We start from the raw sequence: 24,019 nt of genomic DNA on the forward strand, positions 1-24,019 counted from the left end.
TCGGAAGCTGTGGGTCATCACTCACATCTCAGAAGGACTTTTATAGGATAGCTACTGAGCAGATGTAAGGGCACTTTTAATTAAATATAGACCCAAAAATCTGTCTCAAAGTAAAGTTTGTTGTGACACATTCTCTCCGGAGACCTGGAAATTCATAGCTAAAATTAACTTTAGAACAAGAAGGTTTAGAGTCAAGGATGATATTCCAGTGGGTCACAAAATGCCAACCTAGATGTATAGATCTGTAGGCAAAAGCTCCTATAAGGCTGTGTGTGTGTGTGTGTGTGTGTGTGTGTGTGTGTGTGTATATTTAAAGGCACTCAAAATGAAAGGATAAAGTCAGATTTCAAATCTTTTCCAAGTTATTAACATATAAGCTACTGGGATAATGTAAGATCTTCCACACTTTATATCTAGATTGAAATGATGCAGAATTAATTCATCTTATCTACTGGGGATTTAAGATGTTTCCTAATTTTTAATTTTTTTTCTGGGAAATTAGGGTAAATTGTATGGAATAATTTTGACATATCCATTTCACGATGTTTTCTATTCATTTTGTCCACAAAAGGTGTAGACCTTTAAATTTTTAGTCACTGAGAATCGGTTTTGTAATCCAAGAAGCCTAGGATTCTCTGTCAGTGTTACTGTACAACATCTTGATTAAATATTTATAAATTTCTTAAAATGTATGTTGCTTGCTTGATCTATTGAATAAGCATATACTCATTAGTCTTCTTTTACAAAGGGCCTCTAAACAGGAACAATGTCTTTTATCTGTTTTCTGTGTGTCTCGCACACTATGGGTGCTTAATAAATGTTTAATGACATTAAGCTATATGATGAATCACTGCTGTCCTACAGATATAATTGGAAAAGGGGCTGCATCTTGAATGGGTACTAGGGCATTTTAAACATGTTCCTGCCAAAAGCAGGAAGTATAGATCTTAATAGTTGCCCCAAATTGATTTCTTTTTTAATACAGGACCCTAAGAAATGGAGATAGAAGTTGAAACATGCAGATTTGAAATTCTTTGGAGAAGGGCATTGAATCTTCTAGATATCGAACACCAGTATGCCCAGTTCATATCAGATGCCTAGCAAATAGTTGTTGAGTGAACTGTTGTTGTTATAGTCTAACAAACTTTATTTGCTACTGTGATCAGATTTACCCTCAGGAAAATGTTTTTCCTGTGTGATTCTTAAGCCATTTGATATCATTGTGCATATAGATTCCTGTTGACTCACAATCAAGCCAGGAATGTCAATGACATTTTTTTTTTCTTGTAATACAAGCAAGTTTACAATTATAAATTATAAATATATTTTGTTATATATTTATATTCATTAACATATTAATATAAATGTATAAATTATAAAATAATAAACAAAATATATTACCAATATATGAGGCATGTAAATATCCCCTAGTTCCTAGCCTACTAGCATTATTCTATCCTAAGATCTTTAAATGAAAATGGCTGAGACATCCATCCAACACTAAGTAGGAAACCCTTAATTCTATTTGGCCTAAACCCCATTGTTTTCAGGGCTCTTGGAGAATTTTTCTATCTCCTCATTACTCTTTGTTACATTTTCCTACTTCAGTGGTCTTCGTGGTGTCTCTCCTCCCTTACCGGGTCACTGTGTCTCTCCTCTGTCTTCCTCTCCCTGCCCTCCTCACCACAGGAACATGGGGTGTGTGACGGGGGTGAATACACATGGGTGAATCTCAGTCCACAATCTCAGGTGTGCAAAATACCACATTTACTTCCTTTACCAAAAGAAAAAAATGGATGATGGAATTCTTTAGTACTTGTTGCTCATTTCAGCTGCGTTCATAACATTCCTGTGTGGCAAGTACTGATGCTACTACCCCCATTGCACACTTAGGGATACTGCGGCTGAGAGAAGGTAACTGACTTTTCTAAAGTTTAACAGCTGGTAAGGAAAAGTGCAGAGTTGTATTTAAAATTCCTATTCCTGGGTGACTCAGTCGGTTAGGCGTCTGCCTTTGGCTCAGGTCATGATCCCTGGGTCCTGGGATGAAGCCCCACTTCAGGTCCCCCGCTTAGCAGGGAGTCTGCTTCTCCCTCTCTCTCCGCACCCCCCACCCGCACTCATGTTCTCTTTCTCACTCTCTCCCAAATAAATACATAAAATCTTTTTTTAAAAAAAGACTCCTGTGTTTGACTTCTCAGTCTGCTCGGATTCGTCGCCTCCTTCATTAGAGCTACTACATAAGTGATATGCTAACAGTGAGCACTCCCTGAGCACTATCTGTGTAACAACATGCTTCTGAGTCCTTCCCATGTATTATTTTGTCTGATATTAACATACCATTTCAGTTTCCTTTTGATTAGTATTAACAGGATATATCGTTTTCTTTCCTTTTGTAGGCAGCATATAGTTGCTCTTGCTTTTTGATCTGTATCTTAACTGGGTGTTTGTATTTAGATTTAATGTAATTATTGATATGGTTAGGTTGAAGTCTAACATCGTGGATATTTTCCATTTGTCCATTCATTTTGTTCCCTTTCTTCTTTTTCTGCATTTGGCCATTAATCAGTGGCTCCTAGTTCATCTCTGCCTGGAAAGTAATAATAGTAACAGCAATGGTGAACATGTGTTAAGTATAACACATGCATAAGCACTTACTCTTATTAACTCATTTAATGATCACAACATCCATATAATATTATTATTATGCCCATTTTATAAATGGGGAAACTGAGGCAAATTGTCCAAAATCACATCACTAGTTAAAAGGGCAAAGGCCAGCATTCCAACAGGAAACCCACCCACCCACCCACCCCCCCAGTGCCCATGATCCAACCCACTCTGCTGTGCTACTTTTGTTCTGCCCAAACCCTCTGAACTCTGGATTTTACACCTGCCCTGAATTCTGTTTTGTTTTTTTTTTTTTCCCTAAGTTTCTGGCATGCTTTGCTCTGAATTTCAGTTTGTATGATGAGGTGATTTCTAACCTGGTTGCTGATAAATTAATTTTATTAAGTAATTTCTTGGCTTTCTCGGTCCCAAGCCCCAGTCTTCTCCTGCTGCTCCCCAGCTATCAATCCAGGCACGTGTAAGTGCCCATTCTTCACGTTCTTTCCCTGCACTTCATATTCACAGCTTTGTTCACTCAGAGCTATTTGAGTAATACCCCTTCCTCAATTAAATAATACCTCTTCTTTTCTCACTTATTCACTAGTTTCACAGCAGAGCCTCATTTAGAATAACACTGAGGCAGACAGAGCAAGGAGATGCAGCTCTGCCAAGGGAAGACTGAAGTCCCCTGAGCCAATATATGTGGCTCTGGCGTCCCTCCGACCCATCTCACCTGCTTATAAGGGGCTAGTCGGGTGCTTGCTACCTACCTGTTTTCCCCAATTGTGGACACCGTCTTCCTTAAAACAAGGTTGCTAAATTTAACAACACTCCATGGAAGGTTTGGGGGACGCTGAAGAATTGCATGGAGAGTGGATGACTAGTTTTAGAGTCTCACATTCAATCTTAAGCAACTCCTAACACTCAAAATGTGTTACTCAACGGGATATTTCTTCAAGTCTAATCCTCCATAACATCATCTTTGTGGCACCAAAATCCAGTCCATGTCGGGTGTGCTAACCTTTGTCCCATTCCTCTTCATGGCGTTTTCCCCCAAGACAGGATAAGAGATCAGACCACCACATTCCTCTTGTGTCATATGCTTCCCTAATTTCCCACGAGTAAATGCTTGGGCAAAAGGATGTGTGCGTCTCTCAGGGGCAAGTGAGTCGTATCAAGGATGAGATAGCATGAATTATGATTTAGTGAAGAATTTCCTCAGAGGCTTGGGTCTGCAAACAAAACACCAAATTTACATCATTAACCAGAAACCTTACCATATCAAGCTGAAGCGTCTGCATTGGAGTTAATTTAACAGGATCAAGGCTTTCCCAAGAACAGTGGGTAGGTACATGCATTACTGTGCATGAATGAAAAGCTCACCCAAGTGTGTTTTCCAGATTTTGCCACATAGATGTTATACTGCAGATGTTTCTAGCAGAGGCCCCAAGCGACAGCTTTGAAGTTTCAATACATATTAAAATACATTTTGTACTAAATATCTTCATTTAATGTAAGTAGTTATTTCTTTAAAGATGAAAAATGAGATATCGAATGTTTATAATGTGAAAAACTGAAGCTCAGAGAATTTAAACCTCTTTAAAGCCACACAACTTCTTAAATGGTTGCCAATAAACACAATGCTGCCCAAGGTAAAACACAGGTGCTTCCCATGCCAGGTCATGGGGAGCACCTGTGTCAACAACAGAAGGACACCCCCCCTCCCATTCTCAGCACATTACCTGTGACCCTTAAGGATATTTCTGATGTGGTGAAAAACTGAGGGCATAGCTAAGGGGAGAAGCTCCATCCAGAGACATACCCATGTAACTGCTTTAGGAGAAAGAGCACGTCCAAAAGAACAAGGGTGTTGGAAGTGATCAGAATGAAAAAATCAGGGCCAGACACTCCAAATCAAATCATCAACAAATGCAGAAACCAGGATGCATGCATAGTAATCCTGGTTAAATGTGGATTTTGAATCTCATGTACATAAGGAGGGGGATGGAGTCACAGCCCCAGGAAATGGGAACCAGGCTGTTAACCCGAATGCACCAATGCAGGAATGCAGGGGTGTGTGCACAGCCAACGGCAGGAGCACCAGAGGAATACTGGGAAAGGAGAAAAGCAAAGGTACAGGGTCACAGATCAGAACAGACTAGAGACAGGGAGGCTAGCCTGGCACAACTGAGTGTCTTGACAGCCTTAAATCCCTAGAGCCATCACTGAGGCACCTGTTCCTCTTGGCTCTGTCTGGCGGGTTGTGGGGCCAGCCTGCTTGCTTCCCGGCAGGGTCCTGACACCAATCAATGGTGACCGCTCGGTCCCACACAGACACCTTCATCGAACAGAGGGCACTCTGTCGGGCAGATTCACTGTCAGCTCCGTATTTTACTCCCTGTCATAAAGCTTTTGTGTTTACCAGTGCATTAAATATACCCCTGCAATAGAAAACCCTCATTTTCATGCTTGAAATATATTATCTAATGGCATATCTATTTGACTTTTACTACATGCCTTTCATTCCTCTAAGTGAGGTAATTGACCTTTACTTTGCTACCCTGTGGATTAAAAGGCTGCACCACACTCTGCATTTGATATTTTCAGTCCTGCAGGAGAAGCAATTTTGATTTGCTTTTGTTGCAGAGCTGCTCTTTGGGTGGGCCTTCAAATGAAGAGAAACCTCAAGGCCTGAGACTGCATTGTGGCAGTTATTGTCACCATCATGTGGCTTTTATTAGAAAAAGCATAGGTCACTTCATTTCTATGGCCATCTCTATGGAATCGAAGGCCTGTGGGCCTGTAAGACTTCCAGAACCTTCCACCTCAGTTTCAGAGGACATATCGTCACTCCCTGCCTCCAATGATGTTGTTTAGGGATCAACAGCATTCTTCAGATTTGGTGCAAGCACCCGAAAGTTTAAAATCGTGTCCAAACTACACAATTTGTGTGAGAGAGAAGAAACTTCTCGTTAGAACTTCAGCTCTCTCTCAACCACGTACGCCCAGAAATCTTTTGTGTGATACTTTAGCATGAGTGTTATATAGACCTCTACATGTCAAGAATTTGGATGCCTTGGCTTTCTCTGGTGCCCCTTTACCTTCCCTTCCCACAACCCAAATGATGACAAGAATGATGAGACCATGATGTTGATGACGGGGATGGCGGTAATGACAGCCAGCATTTACTATGTGCCAGATACTGTTTTTTAAATGCTTCAAAGATTATAGTTTGTTATTCTTCATAACAACCTTATGAGTCAGGGGCACCTGGGTGGCTCAGTGGTTGAGCATCTGCCATTGGTTCAGGTCGTGATCCTGGGATCCTGAGTCCGAGTCCCACATCGGATCCCTGCATGGAGCCTGCTTCTCATTCTGCCTATGTCTCTGCCTCTGTGTGTGTGTGTGTGTGTGTGTGTATGTCTCATGAATAAATAAATAAAATATTTTTAAAAAATCTTGAGTCAAGTACTATTATCATCCAGTTTTACAGATGAGGAAACAGAGGCATATATAAGTTTAGTAACCTGCCCAAGGTCACACTACAAGCAAGTAGTAGAGCCAGAATCCAAATTGAGGCATTTTGGACTTGAGAGATAGAAGATCCTACTATAAGTTTGGACCCTAATGCATTTGGACAAGTTGTATACGCAATGAGGGTATTTTTACTCATTAGCATCTTAGTTCTAAAGAGTTTGCAGGCTGGATCAGTTAACCTCTGGAGGTATAGGATTCCTTCCTGGATACCCCAGGAGGGATTCAGAACCCCAGGGAAAAGCAGGCAATCAGTGAAAACCTGTTACATAAGGAACAAAACTCATTCCCGTGTGCTAACAAAGGATCAATAGACACAGTCAATGTGTACAGGGAGCTTCTTACTTGGAAGGCAGTGAGTGATGGTCGAGGTCTTTGACTTAATGATCTCATAGTGTTCCTTCCTATGGCTCCTCCGGCAGTCTACTAATGCTTCTCTGTCTTCCTAGTTCTGGGTCCCCCAAGACAAAGATCTGGATGCCAATGATATATCTGGGAAATAATTCCAGAAAGCACTGTGAGAGAATGGGAAACAAATGGAGCAGGGAGGAAAAGTCAATCAGGGTGCTGTTCCCAGAACTATCTTCCTAAGAGGCAAGGAAACTGGAGTATTTATCCTCAAACATCCATTTCTTCATTGGTAGGGGGTTGCTCCTGGAAGTTAATTCACCTCTACCTTGTTCAAGCCAAGCACCAAGTATGCCGAGGCAAGAAACCAGGATCACTCCAGGGGCCATGATGCTTCTGCTACATACGTTTTTATCTTTTCATACACTAAGTCCTATTTCGCTCTCTGTACCTTCCTGTCAAGTGACTTTGATAACCTGTTAAAACCAGAGCCAAAATCTTTAGCAACAAAAGCAGGTTAGAAAGAACTTTGAAGAAAAAAGTATTGGCTTACTCTGTTTACAGTATCCGTAATGGGACTTAGAAGGGAAAGCAGGGAGGTGTGGGGGAAAAAAAACTAAACCAGTATGTCTTCATATTAAAAAAAAGTTTGGGGGGCAGCCTGGGTGATTCGGCGGTTGAGCACCTGCCTTTGGCCCAGGGCGTGATCCTGGAGACCCGGGATAGAGTCTCACGTCTGCTTCTCTCTCCGCCTGTGTCTCTGCCTGTGTCTCTGCCTCTCTGTGTCTCTCAAGAATAAATAATTAAAATCTTAAAAAAAAAAAAAACAAGTTTGGTTTTCTATCTTACTACATGTAAACCCTCTAGGTTTGAGTTTTATCTTTATAAAATGAGGATAGTGATTACTGCTGACCTCTCTCTCACAAAGTTGCTATATAGATGAAATAACACATTGCTGGAAAATGATATTCTTATGAATGCACCTTAAACACAGAACAAGTGGGGTGCATGGGTGGCTCAGTCCGTTAAGTGATCGACTCTTGATTTTGGCTCAGGTCATGGTCTCAGGGTTGTGGGATCAAGCTCCAGCACAGGCTCCTCACTCAGTGGGTGTCTGCTGGAGGGTTCTCTCTTACCCTATCCCTCCCCCCCCCCACTTCTCTCTCTTTCTCTCTTTCTCTCTCTCTCTCTCAAACATGACCACAAAACAAGCTCAAAAAAGGCCAGCTAATTTATTACTTTATTGTTATTATTGCTGTTATTATTTCTCTGAACCTGTGTTTCCCACATTTCCACAGCGAAGACTTCTATCAGTTAATATTTACAAAGAGCCTATTCTGTACCAAGCACCATGGAAGGTCCTGTTCAGGAACTAGGGGTTCATTCTGCCCACTGCCTGACCTCATGATGTCCACAGTCCTGATCCCATTCCTTCACACTTTGGTGCCTCACACACACTAAAGTTTCTTCTCATTCTTTTGTTAAATTTAAAACAAAAATTAGAAGATTTCATGACCCCAGAGTAGTTGAGTTAACAGGTGCCTTCCTTCTGTGGATTATCATTCTGAGGTTGTTCAGAAATAGTAAAATCTTAAACACAGGATCATCTGTATTGTGTTTAACAAATATTTCATAATGATCGATGATGGCAGATCAGGTGGGAACTAAAACTGATCAAGTGGACCTATTTATGAACTGTTCATGGTGGCAGTTGACTGCTAGCTCATTCAAAAGTTAAAATAAAGCCTAATGAAATCATTGACTATCATCTCTATTTTATAGATGAGGAATAAGCCTGAGGTCAAACAAGTTAAAAGTGATCGTAGAGATATTCAAATTTAGGTCTTTTGTAACTCCAGAGTATAGCACTTTTCACCTTAACTTAAAAAGTCAGTTCATTTTACAAAAACAAAAATAAAACCCAAAAAAACTCACCACTTTTTATAAAAATCATGTTAAGGTTAGAACCAGCATACTTTGAAATCATGCAGCATATTCTAATGCCCACCTCCTAATGAAAACATATGTCTATTTCCAAGTCTAAATCCTTGGCAGAAAAATCTGGTTGACCCGATTTTTCGAGCCAGGCCGTACATTTTGGGTTGTTGAACCATTTACGTAATGACTGCTTTTGGGTGGTACATCCAGTCTAGTTCAGCCTGGGAGGTGGTGGAACCATAAAGAAGTAACACGGTGTATTGTTTTAGGATCTTTTGGTAGCTAGTGACCAAAAAAAAAAAAAAAATCACACACAATTCAAACTAGTTGAAACAAAATAGAGACTATTTTGGCTCACATATCTGGGAATCTGGGACGCAGTTAGATTCAGACTAGCTGGCAGCATGGGCTACACAAAGTTGTCAGGATGTTGTCTCTATCTCTTGGCTTTGCTCCCCTCTGACTTGGCTTTATTCTAGGCCAAGATTCTCCATGTTGTGGACAAGATGGCCATGAGCAGTTCCAGGCCACCTGCGACCAGGTTAGCAGTACCATAAGGAATAGGACCTCTCATCCTCACAATCTCAGCAAAGGCCTCAGGGTCGATTTTCATAAGGATTAGGTCCTCTTCCCGTCCTCAAACCAGTCATTGTGTCCAAGAAAACAGAATGGATTGGCAGGCTGAGCAAAGCCTCTCTGCTCATCCTGGACACTGCGTGTTGGAGTCCCCCACCCCAACCTCCCAGCTTGAGGATGGAGAGGGGCGATCCCACGAAGGTTGTTACGGAAGGAAGAAGAAGGAATCAAGGGGGTACTAACACTGCAACATGCACACTGCCAGAAGGTGGGATCAGTCACCCAGCCAGTGTAGGACATTTTTCAAACACAGACCAAACCCTTTACATGTCAAAGAAATTAGCCTTGAAAAGCGGTGTAATCCCCCCAAAGTGACTGAGCAGGTTAGTCATTAAGCCCAGGTCTCTTGATCATATATCACTTGACTCTAAAATATGACCATGGTCCATATTAAATTATGTGAAATTCCACTTAATGACACTTCACTTCTCACATATTTGGGGCAACCCCACCTCTAAATCTGTAATCATATAGATGGAGAGACTTTGATGACGACAGTATTGATAAACGTCATAGCTAACTACCATCTAGTTATTTTTTTCCCTGACCTTATTCTATCCGTTGGATCTTTTGAGAGCTCATTGCCATTCTTCATTTCTGTTCTCAGGGTTCTTTGTTTCTTTGCTTTAGAGTCTTTGTTTCCAATCTTACGTGACACACAGTTCGGGTCATCGGTCACAGCAAGTAAGATCAGCCTCTTTTAACAGATGGGTCTTTTTCCTTCCCTTCTTTCTCTCTCTCTCTTCTTTCTTTTTTACTTCTTTTTTTTTTTTTTTATCTTTACACTTCAACTTTCCAAGGCTTGCTAGCAAAAGTAGGCCACCAAATAAGGGATAAAAAACAAAAGCTTTGCTAGGTGCTGTCTTCTCTATTGGATATTATTTTATTTCTCAGAAAAGGGAGAATTAGAAGAAAGCTATTTCCCCCAATTTTCCATACCACCCATGGGAATCTAATTCAATTTCCTCTCAAATTCTGTAGTGAAAAGTAAAAATATAGAATCAGGTTGCTCTATTGTCTTCTTTTGCACAGGTGTGGCTTTATTTTTTATTCCTAGTCATAAAACTGTTTTTTCAGGCTGAGTCATTTTTAATCAGACTCTAATATAACTATTTGAGGAAATAAGACCTTTTTTGAATGGAGGATAAGTTTTACATATTTAAAAGATTCCAAAACATACCTGACAATCTAACCTGATGGAATCCTACAGTGTCAGATGGCTCTCAGCTCTGTAGCCAGAGCCTCACTGAACTCTGTGGCTTTGCAGAGCATGAAAGAACTTTAGGTTTATTCCTGCCCTATTTTTCTTTTGTCCCAGTTTCTCCCAGAAAAAAAAAAAGAAGAATTATATTTTTTTATCCCAAGAAATATATCAGAAATTGTCATAGTATAGTTCACATCAATTGGAAGTAAAAAAAAAAAAATAGATGAAAAAAGTATTTCACTTATGTGGTTCTATGAGAGAAAAAAAGAAATCTAACTTGGCAGTTGTTTACTGTAAACCACAAAATGGACACATATGTGTGAAAATGACTTGAATACATCAACAATCTTCATTGTTGCTTCTTATGTCAGGAATATATTTCATTTCTAAAAACAAGAAAGCCTTCTTAAACAGAGTGGAGCTTGTTTTCGTCAAGGAAGAGCACACAGGGAGGTCGGCAGGCCCTGGCTTGGTGTGTAAGAACACCACCAGGCCTAGCTTCCTTCTAGCTCCTAGCTTGCCCTACATTAAATGGAGCTTCTATTCTTACAGCTATAAAGCCTGAAGTCCCTCTAGCATTTCTGTCTGGATCCCAGATAAGAAAAAGGAAGAAACGGCAAAATGAGAAAGGTTAAACAAAAGCAGAGGAATGATTCCTTTTAAGCTTCCACTTTTAAAAAACTTTCCAGAACATCCCACCTAGTGACTTCTGGCCATATCTCATTGGCTAGACTATATGACATGCCAACCTTAGAGGCAGGGAAGCCTAGGAAATGAGTATTTTAGTTTTCCCATGTGTTTTATAGAGAGTCAAGTGAGAAAGGGATGGTAAAAGACTTTTAGGTAGCCAAGCCATGGATTTGCCATCTCTCTCCCTAATTATAGCTAACACTTTTTGAGTACTTACTATCTAGCAGAATTTGTGATACATACTTTACATGGATTATTTTATTTAATCTTCATAGCAAACCTATGTTATTGGTATGAGTAACAGTCCATACTATAGGTAAGGAAACTGAGACTTAAATGGAGCCACCTACCAGATTCATGCTAGAGCTAGGGCTTGAACTCAGACCCTTTGTCTCCAGGATCCAAGCTTTTAACATCATGTTGTCCTATCTCTCTTACAGAATCTGTTTCCTTGAACAATGATTATCTCTATTTCTGGGACAGAAGACCCCTCAATTTTACATTTTCTCAAAAAGAATTAAAATGTGAAGGTTCACCATGCATATCTGAAATATCTTGGGTCATCTATTAGTTGCTAATTGGCCTTGGATTAGTTTAGTTTTAATTTAACAACCTCTTTACCTCCCAATCTCCAGATTGATTACTTGTGCAGAGAACAGTGGCAGTCTCAGTTGCTATAATTATCTTGCTATATCTTTTATCTTTCAACACCTCTTATCTAACCAGATTCCTCGTGAGTGTAATAAACAGGTCACAGAGCACCATCGTATACCTACTCCAATCTTGGACAATGCATTATCTCAAATTTATAAGCTCCTATTTTTATTTTATTTTACAGTCATGGTACTCTAGTCTCCCTGGCAAACTTTAGAAGTAGAAAAGAGCTATTTTCAATATTATCCAAAAGAATCAGTTGTTTCGTAAGTCATGTAATCTGATGCTTCACTATGGGTAAGTTTAGGGTTTTCAATAAGATTTAAGTGGAACTTCTATAGGATTTCTTAAGTACCATAAGGTGTCTAAGTCATTCATTGCTTAAGTGTACAAGAAGGACTTCTAGTCCCTGCTCCACCAATTTTTGGAGCAAATAAGTCATATATATTTTAAAAGATGGTAAGATCTCAATGTCTGTGAATAAGTGCTAAAGATCTCAAGCTTTATGTTATACTTCCAGAGGAAACTGTGTAACGATATATTTCTTTGCTCAAAAAACAAATCTAGACCCATCACTTTTCAAAAATAATTTTTCTAAGAAAGAGTTCAGGAGAGGAAAGCCCCCATCAACCAGGGGCCATATTAGGTATTCAGTAATACTGTGAAAGAGCACAAAAGTTATGTAGAAACCTGCCCTCTGGGTTTGCAAAGCAGATACCTGGAGTCCTAGCACCCCTCTTTCTTGTATGCTTCTGCTATAATACAGGAACGCAAAGACAAATTAAACCTCCAGACTCTTTGTTGGTCTGTTAAGTGTGCGGCTCCTTTCCCAAAATTGTTATAAGTATATATCTATTTCACATTGAACTTTGGCCATCACATAGTTTATAAAACTAAATCTTCTGAAAACATCTTTGCTTACCAGTGGTAACTACTGTCAGACTCCAGGTTTTATTAATGAAGGAAGGAGTAGGAGAATGCTGGAAAGATATGAGCCCTTTGTTCCTCATGGGGTCAGGATTAGACCAGACCCATTTGATAGTTGAAGATCTGGTCTTTTGCTGTGAGACAGAAGTGATAATAGCGATAGCTTATACTAAATTATTAAGTGCTTACTATATACCAGGTGCTGTGTTCAACTGTAAGTTCAGATGTGTAAGAGAGACTCGCATTAACAGTGCCTCAAACAAACGAAGTTTACTTCTGTCTCCTTTCTGTTGGGCAGTAGGTGCTCCGCAGCTGGAATAGTGGCTCCATCTGGACCTGCCTTCCCCTGACTGTAGTAAAGGCTGCCCAAGGGCCCGATTCCACTATTTGTGGTTACTGCCGTGGCCCATGTAGTCCAGGGTGGCTTAATACCATTTTCATGTGTTCATGGTCCATGAGTAAATTAAAGACAGAGGACGGAGTGCAGCCCAACAGGAGTGTTACAGACCTCACTCTCACTAAGGTGTCAATGGTGGGACATAGTCACATGGCCACCCCTGGCTCAGGGAGGTGCCGGGAGATGTAGCCGTTACACATGTAGACTGTGCACCCAGCTAAGACTGTGGTGGTGTGAGAAAAGGAAAAGTTCATGAATCAGCAGTCTCAGCTACCTTGTCCTGTATCATTTAAGGCTCCCCCAAACCCCTAAGGGTAGATATTTTATTCTCATTTTTCAGAGGAGTAAACTGAGCTTAAGGAACTTGCCTAACTTCCTGCTAAAGCCAGACTACTTGACCTCAGACCCCAAACTCTTATCCACTGTTTTTCTGCCATCTGTTTTAGACAAATACCATATTTCTTTTAGTTTATTTTTGCATTCATTGAATGTACAATTGAGTGGTTTTTAGTATATTCAAAAAGTGGCGCAGCCCTCACCGTTATCAAATTCCTGAACACTATTATCACTCTAAAAGAAAACCCCATCCTTCAGCAGTCACTCCCCGTTTACCCCTCTCCCCAGCTCCTGGAAATCATTCATCTACTTTCCATCTGTACAGATTCACCAATTCTGAGTATTTTCTATAAAGGAAAGCACACATTATGTAGCCTTTTGTACCTGGCTTTTTTGATTTAGCCAAATGTCTTCAAGGTTTATCTATACTGTAGCATGTACCGGTACCTCACCACTTTTTCCCCCAAAATAATATTCCATTATATGAGTATACTACTGCCTTCTGTTTATCCATTCATTAGTTGATGGATGTTTGGGTTGTTTCCACTTTTTGACTGTTATGAATAATACCGCTATCAACATTTGTGTGCAGGTTTTTGTGGGGTCATGTTTTCGATTCTTTTGGGTAAAGACCTAGAAATGGAATTGTTGAATCACATGATAACTTTATGCTTACCTTCTTGAAGAACTGCCACATTGTTTTCCAAAGTGGCTGCACAAGTTTACATTCCTACCGACATTATGTGAGAGTTCCAATTTCTCCACGTTATCGTCAACATTTCCTATTGTCCATTTTTTTAAATTATAACCATCCTAGTGGATGTGAAGTAGTATCTTGTTGAGGTTTTAATTTGCACTTCCCTAATGACTCATGATGCTGAACATCTTTTCATGTGCATATTGGTCATTTGTATATATCTTCTTTGGAGAAATATCTTTTAAGATCCTTCACTCATTTTCTAACTGGGTTTTTTTTGTTCCACTTATTATTGTAGTTGTAACAGCTCCTTGTATATTTTGGAAATATATACCATTTTTACTAATAAGTGTAAACAGCTTTTAACATAGTTAAATTATTCAATTAATATATGAAATATGAATCTGCAGATCAGTGGACTTGACATAATTTACAAACAAGGTGGTCGATTAAGTTTGTGAGTACAGCTAGCACCTTAGTGCTGGTCAGGTTTAGGACAAAGATTGCCAAACAGAATACAGGTGGAAGAGGAGTTTGCATGAGGATCACACCCGTGATTTTAGTTTTCCTGTTCGTCAGGATTTTGACACACTGGTGACTCAGCAGTGCTTCTCAACCCTTACTCTGCACATGAATCATCTGGTGATCTGGTTAAAATGCAGATTCTCCTTCAGCAAGTCTGGGGAAAGCCTGAGATTTTTATCAAGGCTTTGCGGGGGGCGGGGGGAGATCCTGAAACTGCTGGTCCAGGGACCACTATTTAGGTAGCAAGTGTTCGAGTATCAATATCACTGTTTAGAACCACTAGTCTAATTCTCCCAAGAACCAGTTTGCTTTGTTCTGCCTCAACGAGTGTGATGTCCTAGAATGAACCCGGCCTTTGGAATTGACTCTTGATTACCACTCACCAGAAGTGTTTCTTTGAGCAAATCACTTTACTGCTCTTTGCCACACTTTCCACCTCTGTAAATTATAGACACTTATACTGCCTGCTCCCAGGGATAATGAGGATGGGGTGAAGCAGCACACATAAGGCACCCAGCACAGCTCCAGGCATACAGTGGTGGGGTATTAAGTGTTTTCCTCTTCCCCTCACCTTCAGAGGTAGGAGCTGTCCCTAGGACTGTTCAGTGCAAATACAGCATCAGTGGAGAGACAACTCAGTGTTACCACCCTACTTCCCTACATTGTCATTATTAGATAGAATATTGTTCCAGGAGTTGAGATCTTGGGTCCCACAATGGTAGAAATGAGGCCAGACCAAAGGTCAAAGGCACAGGCAAGGCTTTTTGGGGGCCACAGCTCAAGCTGCATGGAGACACAGCAGCAACACCCAGCACTTGGCCAAGCCTCACTGCACAAACAGGAGGCCCTGCTTGTACAAAGGTCCCCTGGGAAGTTCCTACTCAGGTCTGTTATGCTGAAAAGGGCTAGAAAAGTACCTTGTCCTGATTGGCTGATTTTGGCAGGCAACTCACACAGCTTGTTGGTGCTTTTTGGAGCGGGAGTCTATCAGGTTGGTGGAGCCTGTTTGCTTCTCTTCCTACAGGATGGAGCGGCGGCCGTTGTTTTTGAGTTAGGCTTCTTGGAGATTAGAACTCTATGTCATCTTCTGGTGTTGAATCCCATGGGCCTTCTCACGACACTATCCAGAGAATATGTTATTAATTAAGGCTTACAGAATGAATCAGATAGTCCATTTCAGTCGTCTATTATAGAAATAATAATACTTGAAAATAACATTTGTCAAGAACTTTGTGTCATGCTATCCTAAGGGCATGCATACATTTTCTATTCAATACCCAAAACCGTTCTTTGAAACCCATCCATTTATTGTCTCTGTTTTACAGACGAGGCAGCTGAGGCCTAGCCATACTTAGAAAGACAGCATTCCACTTTTGGTGGTAAAAGCAGAGCTCTGGAGGCTGGCTGCCCACGGTCTAAATCCCGGTTCCATCTCATCCTAGCTGGGAGAGGTGGGTTCCTTAGCCCGTCAATATGCAAATGCTTCATCTATAATTAGTGCCAATCCCACAGTACTATTGTGAGGTTTGTACGAAATAACGTGTGAAATATGCAAAAGCACTTAGCACAATCTCAGGTACTTGGAAGTATTCAGTCAACATTAGTTCTGTTTGTGTGTTTGTGAAGTCACTTACCCAGTGCCCTCACAAGTAAGTGGTGAAGGTGGGATTTGAACCCGGGCTGTCTGATTTCATAATGAATAGCACATAATTTTTAAATGGTGTTGCCACAGGTCTCCTATTGCAAATAACATGTTGAGGTGGAAACCAGAAATTCATGTGTCGGAGTGAAAAGAGAAAGGTCAAGGGGCTGCGGAGGCAGAAAAAGTATGTGAGAGGCATTTTATAATTTATCACCTTTTGAAAAAGACATCTTTGAGGCTCCAGTGTTTGTGCTAACTCACTTTCTAAAAGCATTTGTGTAGCTGCCAGTCCAAGGCAGGGAGTGCAACCAGAGACTGATCTAGGTTTTGTGAGGCCTGAAACTTACCTTCACTAATTTTAAAAAATGCAAAAATATCTTATTTGTGAGAATTATGCAAAAGCACACGACCACATGAACATATTGGTAGGTCTTCCTCGAGGCCCTGAATGGGCCATGATGCTAAACTCCATTCGCTGCATGGTGAACCCTCCCTTGGCACCAAAGTAGCCAAATCTCCCACCTGCAGGGCAGCAAGCCTGGCTTCCTTTCCTGTTTTGCTTCAGAAAGGGCCAGTTTCAAACTTCTCTGTCTTGGTACCTCTAGTTGAAACACTAGTAATAGATGATATATATAGACCTCTAACTCACAGGAAATTCGGGTGGATAACATGCTTCCCAGAATAAATATATTAAATTATGTTTAAGAAAAAAACAGGCAGACTGTATGGGTTTTTCATACCTACTGGCAGGTGGCACAGATCTAAACGTTGGAGCCTTTTTATAAGCCAGATTAAATTGACTCATGACAGCTGGTCACTAAACTACAGGAAGTGCAGACCTGGTTGAAAGCAAGAAGACGCTGGTTCTCATCACTTGCACCGCAGACTGGAGCTCACTTTTTTGGAAGTCTGTCTTACCAGTGCCGTTATTTGACAACACGTACGGCTTGTCACTTAGACACAAGCAGATCTCCGAAGTACAAGCAAGTCCATTCTGTCTGCAGTGTCTTGGTGTGAGGTGTGTGTGTGTGAACAGGATCGGGGAATAGGCTGAGCTCTCCAGAACATCAGATAGCTCCCTGCTCGCAGAGCCTGGTAGCTCTCAGCTTGGGCAACGTGCTGGTAGACGTCGGAGCCGGATGCCCATGGAAGTGGATAATGAACCTGTCGGAGACAAGGGGACGACACAGAAATCTGCCCTCCACCCCATCACGAGGCGGGAGGTCATGACCCTAGGAATTGAGAGCAGTCTCTCACCATTGTGACATTCCTTTCTTTTCTTTTCTTTTCTTTTCTTTTTTTTCTTTTCTTCTTTTCTTTTCTTTCTTTTCTTTTCTTTTCTTTTCTTTCTTTTCTTTTCTCTTTTCTTTTCTCTTTTTTCTTTTTTCTTTTCTCTTTTATTTCTTTTCTTTTATTTCTTTTCTTTTATTTCTTTTCTTTCTTTTCTTTTCTTTTCTTTTTTTCTTTCTTTCTTTTTCTGGAGGAAAAGCCACTCTGGCAGGGGCTCTACATAAAGAATTTCAGCATCTGATTGGAATGGGGTGATGCAAACAGACTGAGCTGTGGATAATGAAAGGGAATTATTTTCCAAAACTGACCCGTGTTGGGATACCTCAGCATCCACTGTCACGGGCTCAGCCCAGGCATGAGAGTTGTCGCAAGGACAGAGAAAAGACAGCCCAGGAGCTGGGCTAGGTCAGCAGATTTACTGCTGGGCAAGTTCCAGTTCCTGCCAGTGCCCAAGCAACATTGCCCAAACACCTGAACCCGGGGGGCTCATCCCTGCATGAGAAGTGGAAGCCAAAAGATGCATATTCCAGAATAACTATGTTATGCAAATGATTTGGGGTTTATTTATTTATTTATTTATTTTTTCTCCTCTAAACTGTGTTATTTTCCTAAGTCTTTCAGGCATTTTTTTTTCAGGCATTTTCTTCTTGTGTTAGGTTTTAGGCGTTTGGCAAATTCTCTGGAGTTTAAATTAAAGTCTTACCAATTTTATAAAGTTCCCTTTGCCCATTATAAAAGCCAATGATAAGGGCATGTGGCAGTTTTCAGCACATGTCATGGAGTGTTCGATTTAATACGATGCCTATTGATTCTCTATTTTCAGTCCATCACCAGGCTAGACATAGTAGGACAGACCCATGCACTTCCTGCGCTCAGAGAGTTTACTTACTTATTAATTACTCATTTATCTTTCAAATATTTTTTAAGTACTTATTATATGCCAAGCACCTTAACACACACTGGGGATGTTACAATAAATAAGGCAAGCGTGACTGTTGCCTCCGGGAGTTTGCACTCCAGTAAAAGTGATAGAAGAAGCAATGACAACACAGTCTTTGTCTAAGGCAGAGATAGTGTGGGCTTTATCAAGTGACTGGCCTTGCCAGTGTCACAGGAGCACATAGGAAAGGCACGCTGGTGGGTCAGAGAAGCCCTCAGATAGTTGGCCAGTGGATGTTTTTTGAACGTCATTTAGGAGCCAGGCACGGAAATTTACAAGTTGACACATGAATGATAAGAATTTGGCAGGTAAATGAGGTAGAGGTAGTTGAGTAGAATGTTCTAGGCAAAATGAACAGTTTATAAGATTACCTAAAGGCAGGGACACCTGGGTGGCTCAGCGGTTGAGCATCTATCTTTGGCTCAGGTCTTGATTCCGGAGTCCCAGGATCAAGTCCCACATCGAGCTCCCTGCAGAGGGAGCCTGCTTCTCCCTCTGCCTGTGTCTCTGCCTCTCTCTCTGTCTCTCATGAATAAATACATAAAATCTTAAAAAAAAAAAAAAAAAAAAAAAGATTACCTGAAGGCAAAGTTTGAAGAACTGAGTATTACCAGTGTTGCAGATGAGACTGGAAAAGGGAAGAGACACAAGCTTTGAAGGGACTTGGAGGCCATGTTACAGAGTGTGAACTCTACTCTGAGAATTGTGACAAGTCTTACAATGGTTCGAAGCCAAGATGACTCTGATATTTTTGTGTAAAGGATTATGTTGACTGTTGTGTTGAGACTGAGCTGGGAGGACCATGGAGGCAATAAGGTCTGTTCAGAAGCCATTGTAATAAAGCAGATCGAAGGCGATGGCGATCTCAACTAGGGCAGTGGCAATGGCTAGAACTGTACTACGTGTTTGAGAGTTATCAAGGAAAGGGATCTTAGAACTTGGTGAGAGACGGAACAATGACAAGTTAGTTATGATAGGAAAGAAAGAGGGAGGCATTCTCAACTAACTGCCTGAAAGGTGATGCAATTTACTGACACAGTAACCCCAGAAGGAGGAGTGGGTAGGAGAGGGAAACCCCAGAATTCAATATGGGATCTGTTAAGTTTAACATACCCAAGAAAGAGATCCATGAGGGAGATATAGATCCAGGATTTATCAACATGTCGATCAGATAATCCTCACTGGGAATAATGGAAAGAGGGTTCTATGGATCCCTATGGGTAACAGAATCTCTGAATCTCCTAAAATGTTTTCAAATGTTTAAGCTTATTTTGTATATGCTTATTATTTCAGGGTAGAGGAAGATTACGCAAATTTTCTTTAAAATGCAAGTTTGCTATAACTCATAGCCATTAAGGACTGCAGAGGAAACTGAAGGGACAATCTGTGTTAAGAGTATCCAAAGAGGGTGTCTGGGCAGCTTAGTTGGTTCAGCGTCTGCCTTCAGCTCAGGTCATGATCCCAGAGTCCTGGGATCAAGCCACACATCAGGCTCCCTGCTTGGCGGGGAGTCTGCTTCTCCATCTCCCTCATCCCCACCCCCAGGTTGTGTTCTCTCTCTTTCTCTCTCTCTCTCTGTCTCTCTCTCTCTGTCTCTCTCTAATAAATAAATAAAATCTGAAAAAAAAAAAAAGAGTGTCCAAAGAGAGTCACTTAGGCTGACAGTGCTCACAGGCCAGAACCCCAAGAACAGCACATAAAGAGAACACAAATAAGAAGAGGATTCTGAATATGAGCTTGAGAATCCAACAAGGACAGAGCATCAGAAGAAAGGGAGTAGCCCACAGATTCAAATACTACTGGGAGGTCAAATAAGGCAAAGAAAATTATCCATTGGATTTTCAACAAAGAGGTCATGGATGACATTGGCAAGAGAGGCTGCGTTTGGTGAGAAAGAGAAAGTGAGTGGGGGATGAGAGAATGGGAAATGTAGATATAGGAAACTCAAGAAGAGAGGAGAGTGTTAAAGAGGTAACTGGAAAAGAAGACCAGGGGTACAAGGTGAGTATTTCTCCCCTTAAGATGGGAGAGATTTATGCAATGAGTCAACGTGTTCTAAAAGCTCAAAGAGCCTTAAGTAACAACAACCCAACCAAATACACAGAAGCATTTAACGAAATCAGAAGATAGAGCTCAGGGTGTCTGCAGTGAGCAGGATAGATAACTGGAAAGAGTTTGAATTGAATTGAGCCTTGAATGATTGGGTTTTGGACAGGTGAGGATGCGCCATGAATTGGAAGAAATCTGAGGGAAATGAGACTAAATAGTCATCTATTTTTCTTTCACCTTCTTTTGTTATTTAAAGAATATTTTCTCAGCAAATATAGTCTTGAGAATGGAAATTGTCTGTAACTCAGAAAGGGACTACAAGTATAAAAGTATTAGCAGCTAAAAGATATTTAATCCAGTTTACAGTTACTACTTGTGTTCTTGATCTTCCTGTATGAAACACGCATATTCTTTGGGGTCATATTGTTCATTTCCTCCTTTGGATTTTTTAACACCAGATAGGGTGCTAAATCGGTATAAGTTGGTGCTTCTATCACTTAGGTTTCTAACATCTTCCATATTTTTAAAAAAACACACCCATAAATAAAGGTGCTAATGTTGGAAGGAGAAAGATCCTTTTATAAGCAACCTAACACAAGTGACTCCCTGCATAGAGGAGACTGTTACGAGACCTAACTCATGATTAAACACTGTCTATTTCACTTAACTGAATCATGTTTTTCTCATCTTTTTAGAACACTGTACATGTTAATTTTAAAGGTTCTTTTTATGTATCTAAGTTGAATAGGTATTGTTTAAGTAGTAAACTTCCAGCTTTTTACCATTTATAACTATACAGAGGGCAGAGTATAGCTGTAAGTATTGCAAATTATAGTAGACCCTTGATAAAGCGGACGTGTGGTCTTATCCAGGGAGGTTTGGGTGGCGAGGGGTGGGTATTATTTCAGGGGCTACACCTTTGAGTTAGAAGAGAGCCCAACAGTTCTCAGTAACAATCTTAGCCACTCCTTCACTTTCTTGCCATGAGGATGGGTTGGTGTTCCAAACATCATCTGCACACAAGAAACTTGGATGTTGCTTACAGATGTCAGAGAAACCAACATCAGTTCTTTTTTTTCTTTAAAGATTTTTATTTATTTATTCATGAGAGACACAGAGGGAGAGGCAGAGACATAGGCAGATGCAGACTCTCTGCGGGAAGTCCGATGTGGGATCCCAGGACTCTGGGATCACGACCTGAGCTGAAGGCAAGCACTCAACCACTGAGCCACCCAGGCATACCAACATCAGTTCTGAAAGAATCTTCTTTTCCTACTAAGAAAGACTACTGTTAACTTTTTCCAATTCACGACATACCCCACAAAGGAAAACAAATGTAAAACACTATAATCTTTCTTTGTCTTTATGAAGTTTGGCTTTCTATATTTTTGTCCTACTTCCTAGAAGAGGCCAGACTAGTTTAAAAACACACACACATCTACAGACAAACACACATACATAACATTTTCAGATGCTGGCTGTAACAGATCTTGATCCTTTATGCCCCGTCAGGGATGTCCTAGTTCTCCCCTCTATGTGGACACATTGCTTCCTGCCTACTCTGTCCTGGCCCCTGGGTCATGGTCATCCTGGCAACCTTGGTTTTACTTTTCCAGAGGATGCAGAGTGCTTGGGATGTTACAATTTATAACCTGCTACATCAACAAATATCCAGTTGGCCTTTGAGATTTTATAGTGCAAGACTTTGGATAGGGGAAAGTGTTTTTGTAGAACCTGCATATTCCATTGTTGCCTCTCATATATCACAGCTCTCTTCACAGACACCAAAGGCAAGGCATTTGCAAATGACCTCAGACCCCTGCCACATAGTTTTATTTTATTTTATTATTTTATTTTATTTTCTAGGCTTCTAAGCATCTTTTATCTGAGTCATCTGACCCACTTCTGAGAGACCTTTGTAATTACCTTATTTGCTGTGAGTGAGAAATCTAAAGACCACTCGAATTGATTAGAGGCCTTGGTGGGAAAAATTTCTGATCTGGGATAATGTCGTTTTAGACAATCAGGAATACCTGATTTTGATCTCCATAGGTCTATAAAAAAAGTCTGAATAGCAAATTGTCTTAATGGTCATCGTTTCTTTTAAACAAGTAAGAATTGTCGTTCTGGTTTAAGGAAAAAACAGAAGATAACATTGCTTTTCAAACCCAGATGAAATTGTCATAGATTTGATAATATAATAAGATCACTGCTCATTGGTGGCAATATTTTGAATACCTGTTGAGAAACCCGTGATTTTGTAGCACAGTTGTCTTCCGGGACCTTCAGGGCCCCACTGAACAGACCGACTAGTATTAGGATTCCTCAAAGTGTGGTATGAGATAGACTGTATCCTAACCCTACCCTTTGTGCCTTGTTGAGAAGATTCTGAAGGTGGGGACTGCAGATCTACATTTTGCCCAGAGCCTCTATGTAGCTCAAGCACTGCAGGGTGTCAGAGCCACCTCCCCAGGAGATAGATGGGTAAGTAAGTCAGATGATCACCTGACTTACAACGAACTCTTGTCTCTCTTCTGTTTAGGTGCAAATGTAATCTCCATGCCACCGTGTGCGTGTATGACAACAGCAAACTGACCTGTGAATGTGAGCACAACACTACAGGTCCAGACTGTGGGAAATGCAAGAAGAATTATCAGGGCCGACCTTGGAGTCCAGGCTCATATCTCCCCATTCCCAAAGGCACTGCAAATACCTGTGAGTAACTTTGCTCTGTAACACTGGATTTTGTGCACGATGAGCTGATAGTTCCCTCAGTTTCACTTGCAATTGTGCTTTTACTCTCACGGTTATCTTGTTCCTCTTCGAAATGCGGCTAAAGCTTTAGTCTCTATTTTACGACTTGTAAGCACATTTTCACACTCGGATCATCTGTTAAATTCAGTCTTCCAACATTCACATCAAATGTGTTGGGAGATAATGGAAATCAGGAGACATTTTTTCTAAGTGGATGAAACAGGAGATGTTTGTTTTCTTGCCCCAGATTACTTTCCTATTAAAATGACAACAGCCTATTGTGTTGTTTAATAGGTTGCTTAACCTATTAAAACTCCCAACTGTAACTTAATTTTAACCATAAACAACTCCAGAAATTCTCTACATGGTTATAATCCCATTTCCCTTACTGGGTGACTTGAGTGATGCTTTTTCTGGAAGATGCTTCCCTGTCCTATTTTAGCTACAGCCTAATTTTGCCTAGTGAAATAATTGGCTTTTTCCAAATTTCAGCACTTGAGGTCATGCCTGGCATGGATCCTACAAGGAGAAGCCACCTTTTGCTACAGAGCATGACTATAGATACTGCATTAAGAAAAGGAATGTCTGAGCGCGTGTGTTTACAGGAACCATGAGAGATGCCTCATTACCACTCATGCGTATACCCCACTAAAATCCCTGAACATCTACAGGAAGACATGCCCTGACACGCTCAGGGTGAGAAATGATTACTTCCAGAATAAACTGTCCAATTCCATGGATGGACTGAATTAGCCACTTGCAAAAGCCCCAGGTTCGCCCTCTTTCAAAAATAGAGGAGGGGTGAGGTTGGGAAGACACCCACGAAGTGAGAAGTAACAGAAATAGCA

At 40.8% G+C, this 24,019-nt stretch overlaps 1 protein-coding gene across 1 annotated transcript in view; it reads left to right on the forward strand.

The window, feature by feature from the left end:
• NTNG1 (netrin G1) overlaps window positions 1-24,019 on the forward strand; it is a 298,389-nt gene that overhangs the window by 193,502 nt on the left and 80,868 nt on the right. The window contains exon 3 of the mRNA XM_055340644.1: window positions 22,960-23,132. Coding sequence (XP_055196619.1) covers window positions 22,960-23,132 — 173 coding nt within the window. The remainder of the gene's footprint in view (window positions 1-22,959; window positions 23,133-24,019) is intronic.

This window comes from Nyctereutes procyonoides, unplaced genomic scaffold, assembly GCF_905146905.1.
Source record: "Nyctereutes procyonoides isolate TBG_1078 unplaced genomic scaffold, NYPRO_anot_genome, whole genome shotgun sequence".
In the NCBI taxonomy this organism is placed as follows: domain Eukaryota; kingdom Metazoa; phylum Chordata; class Mammalia; order Carnivora; family Canidae; genus Nyctereutes; species Nyctereutes procyonoides.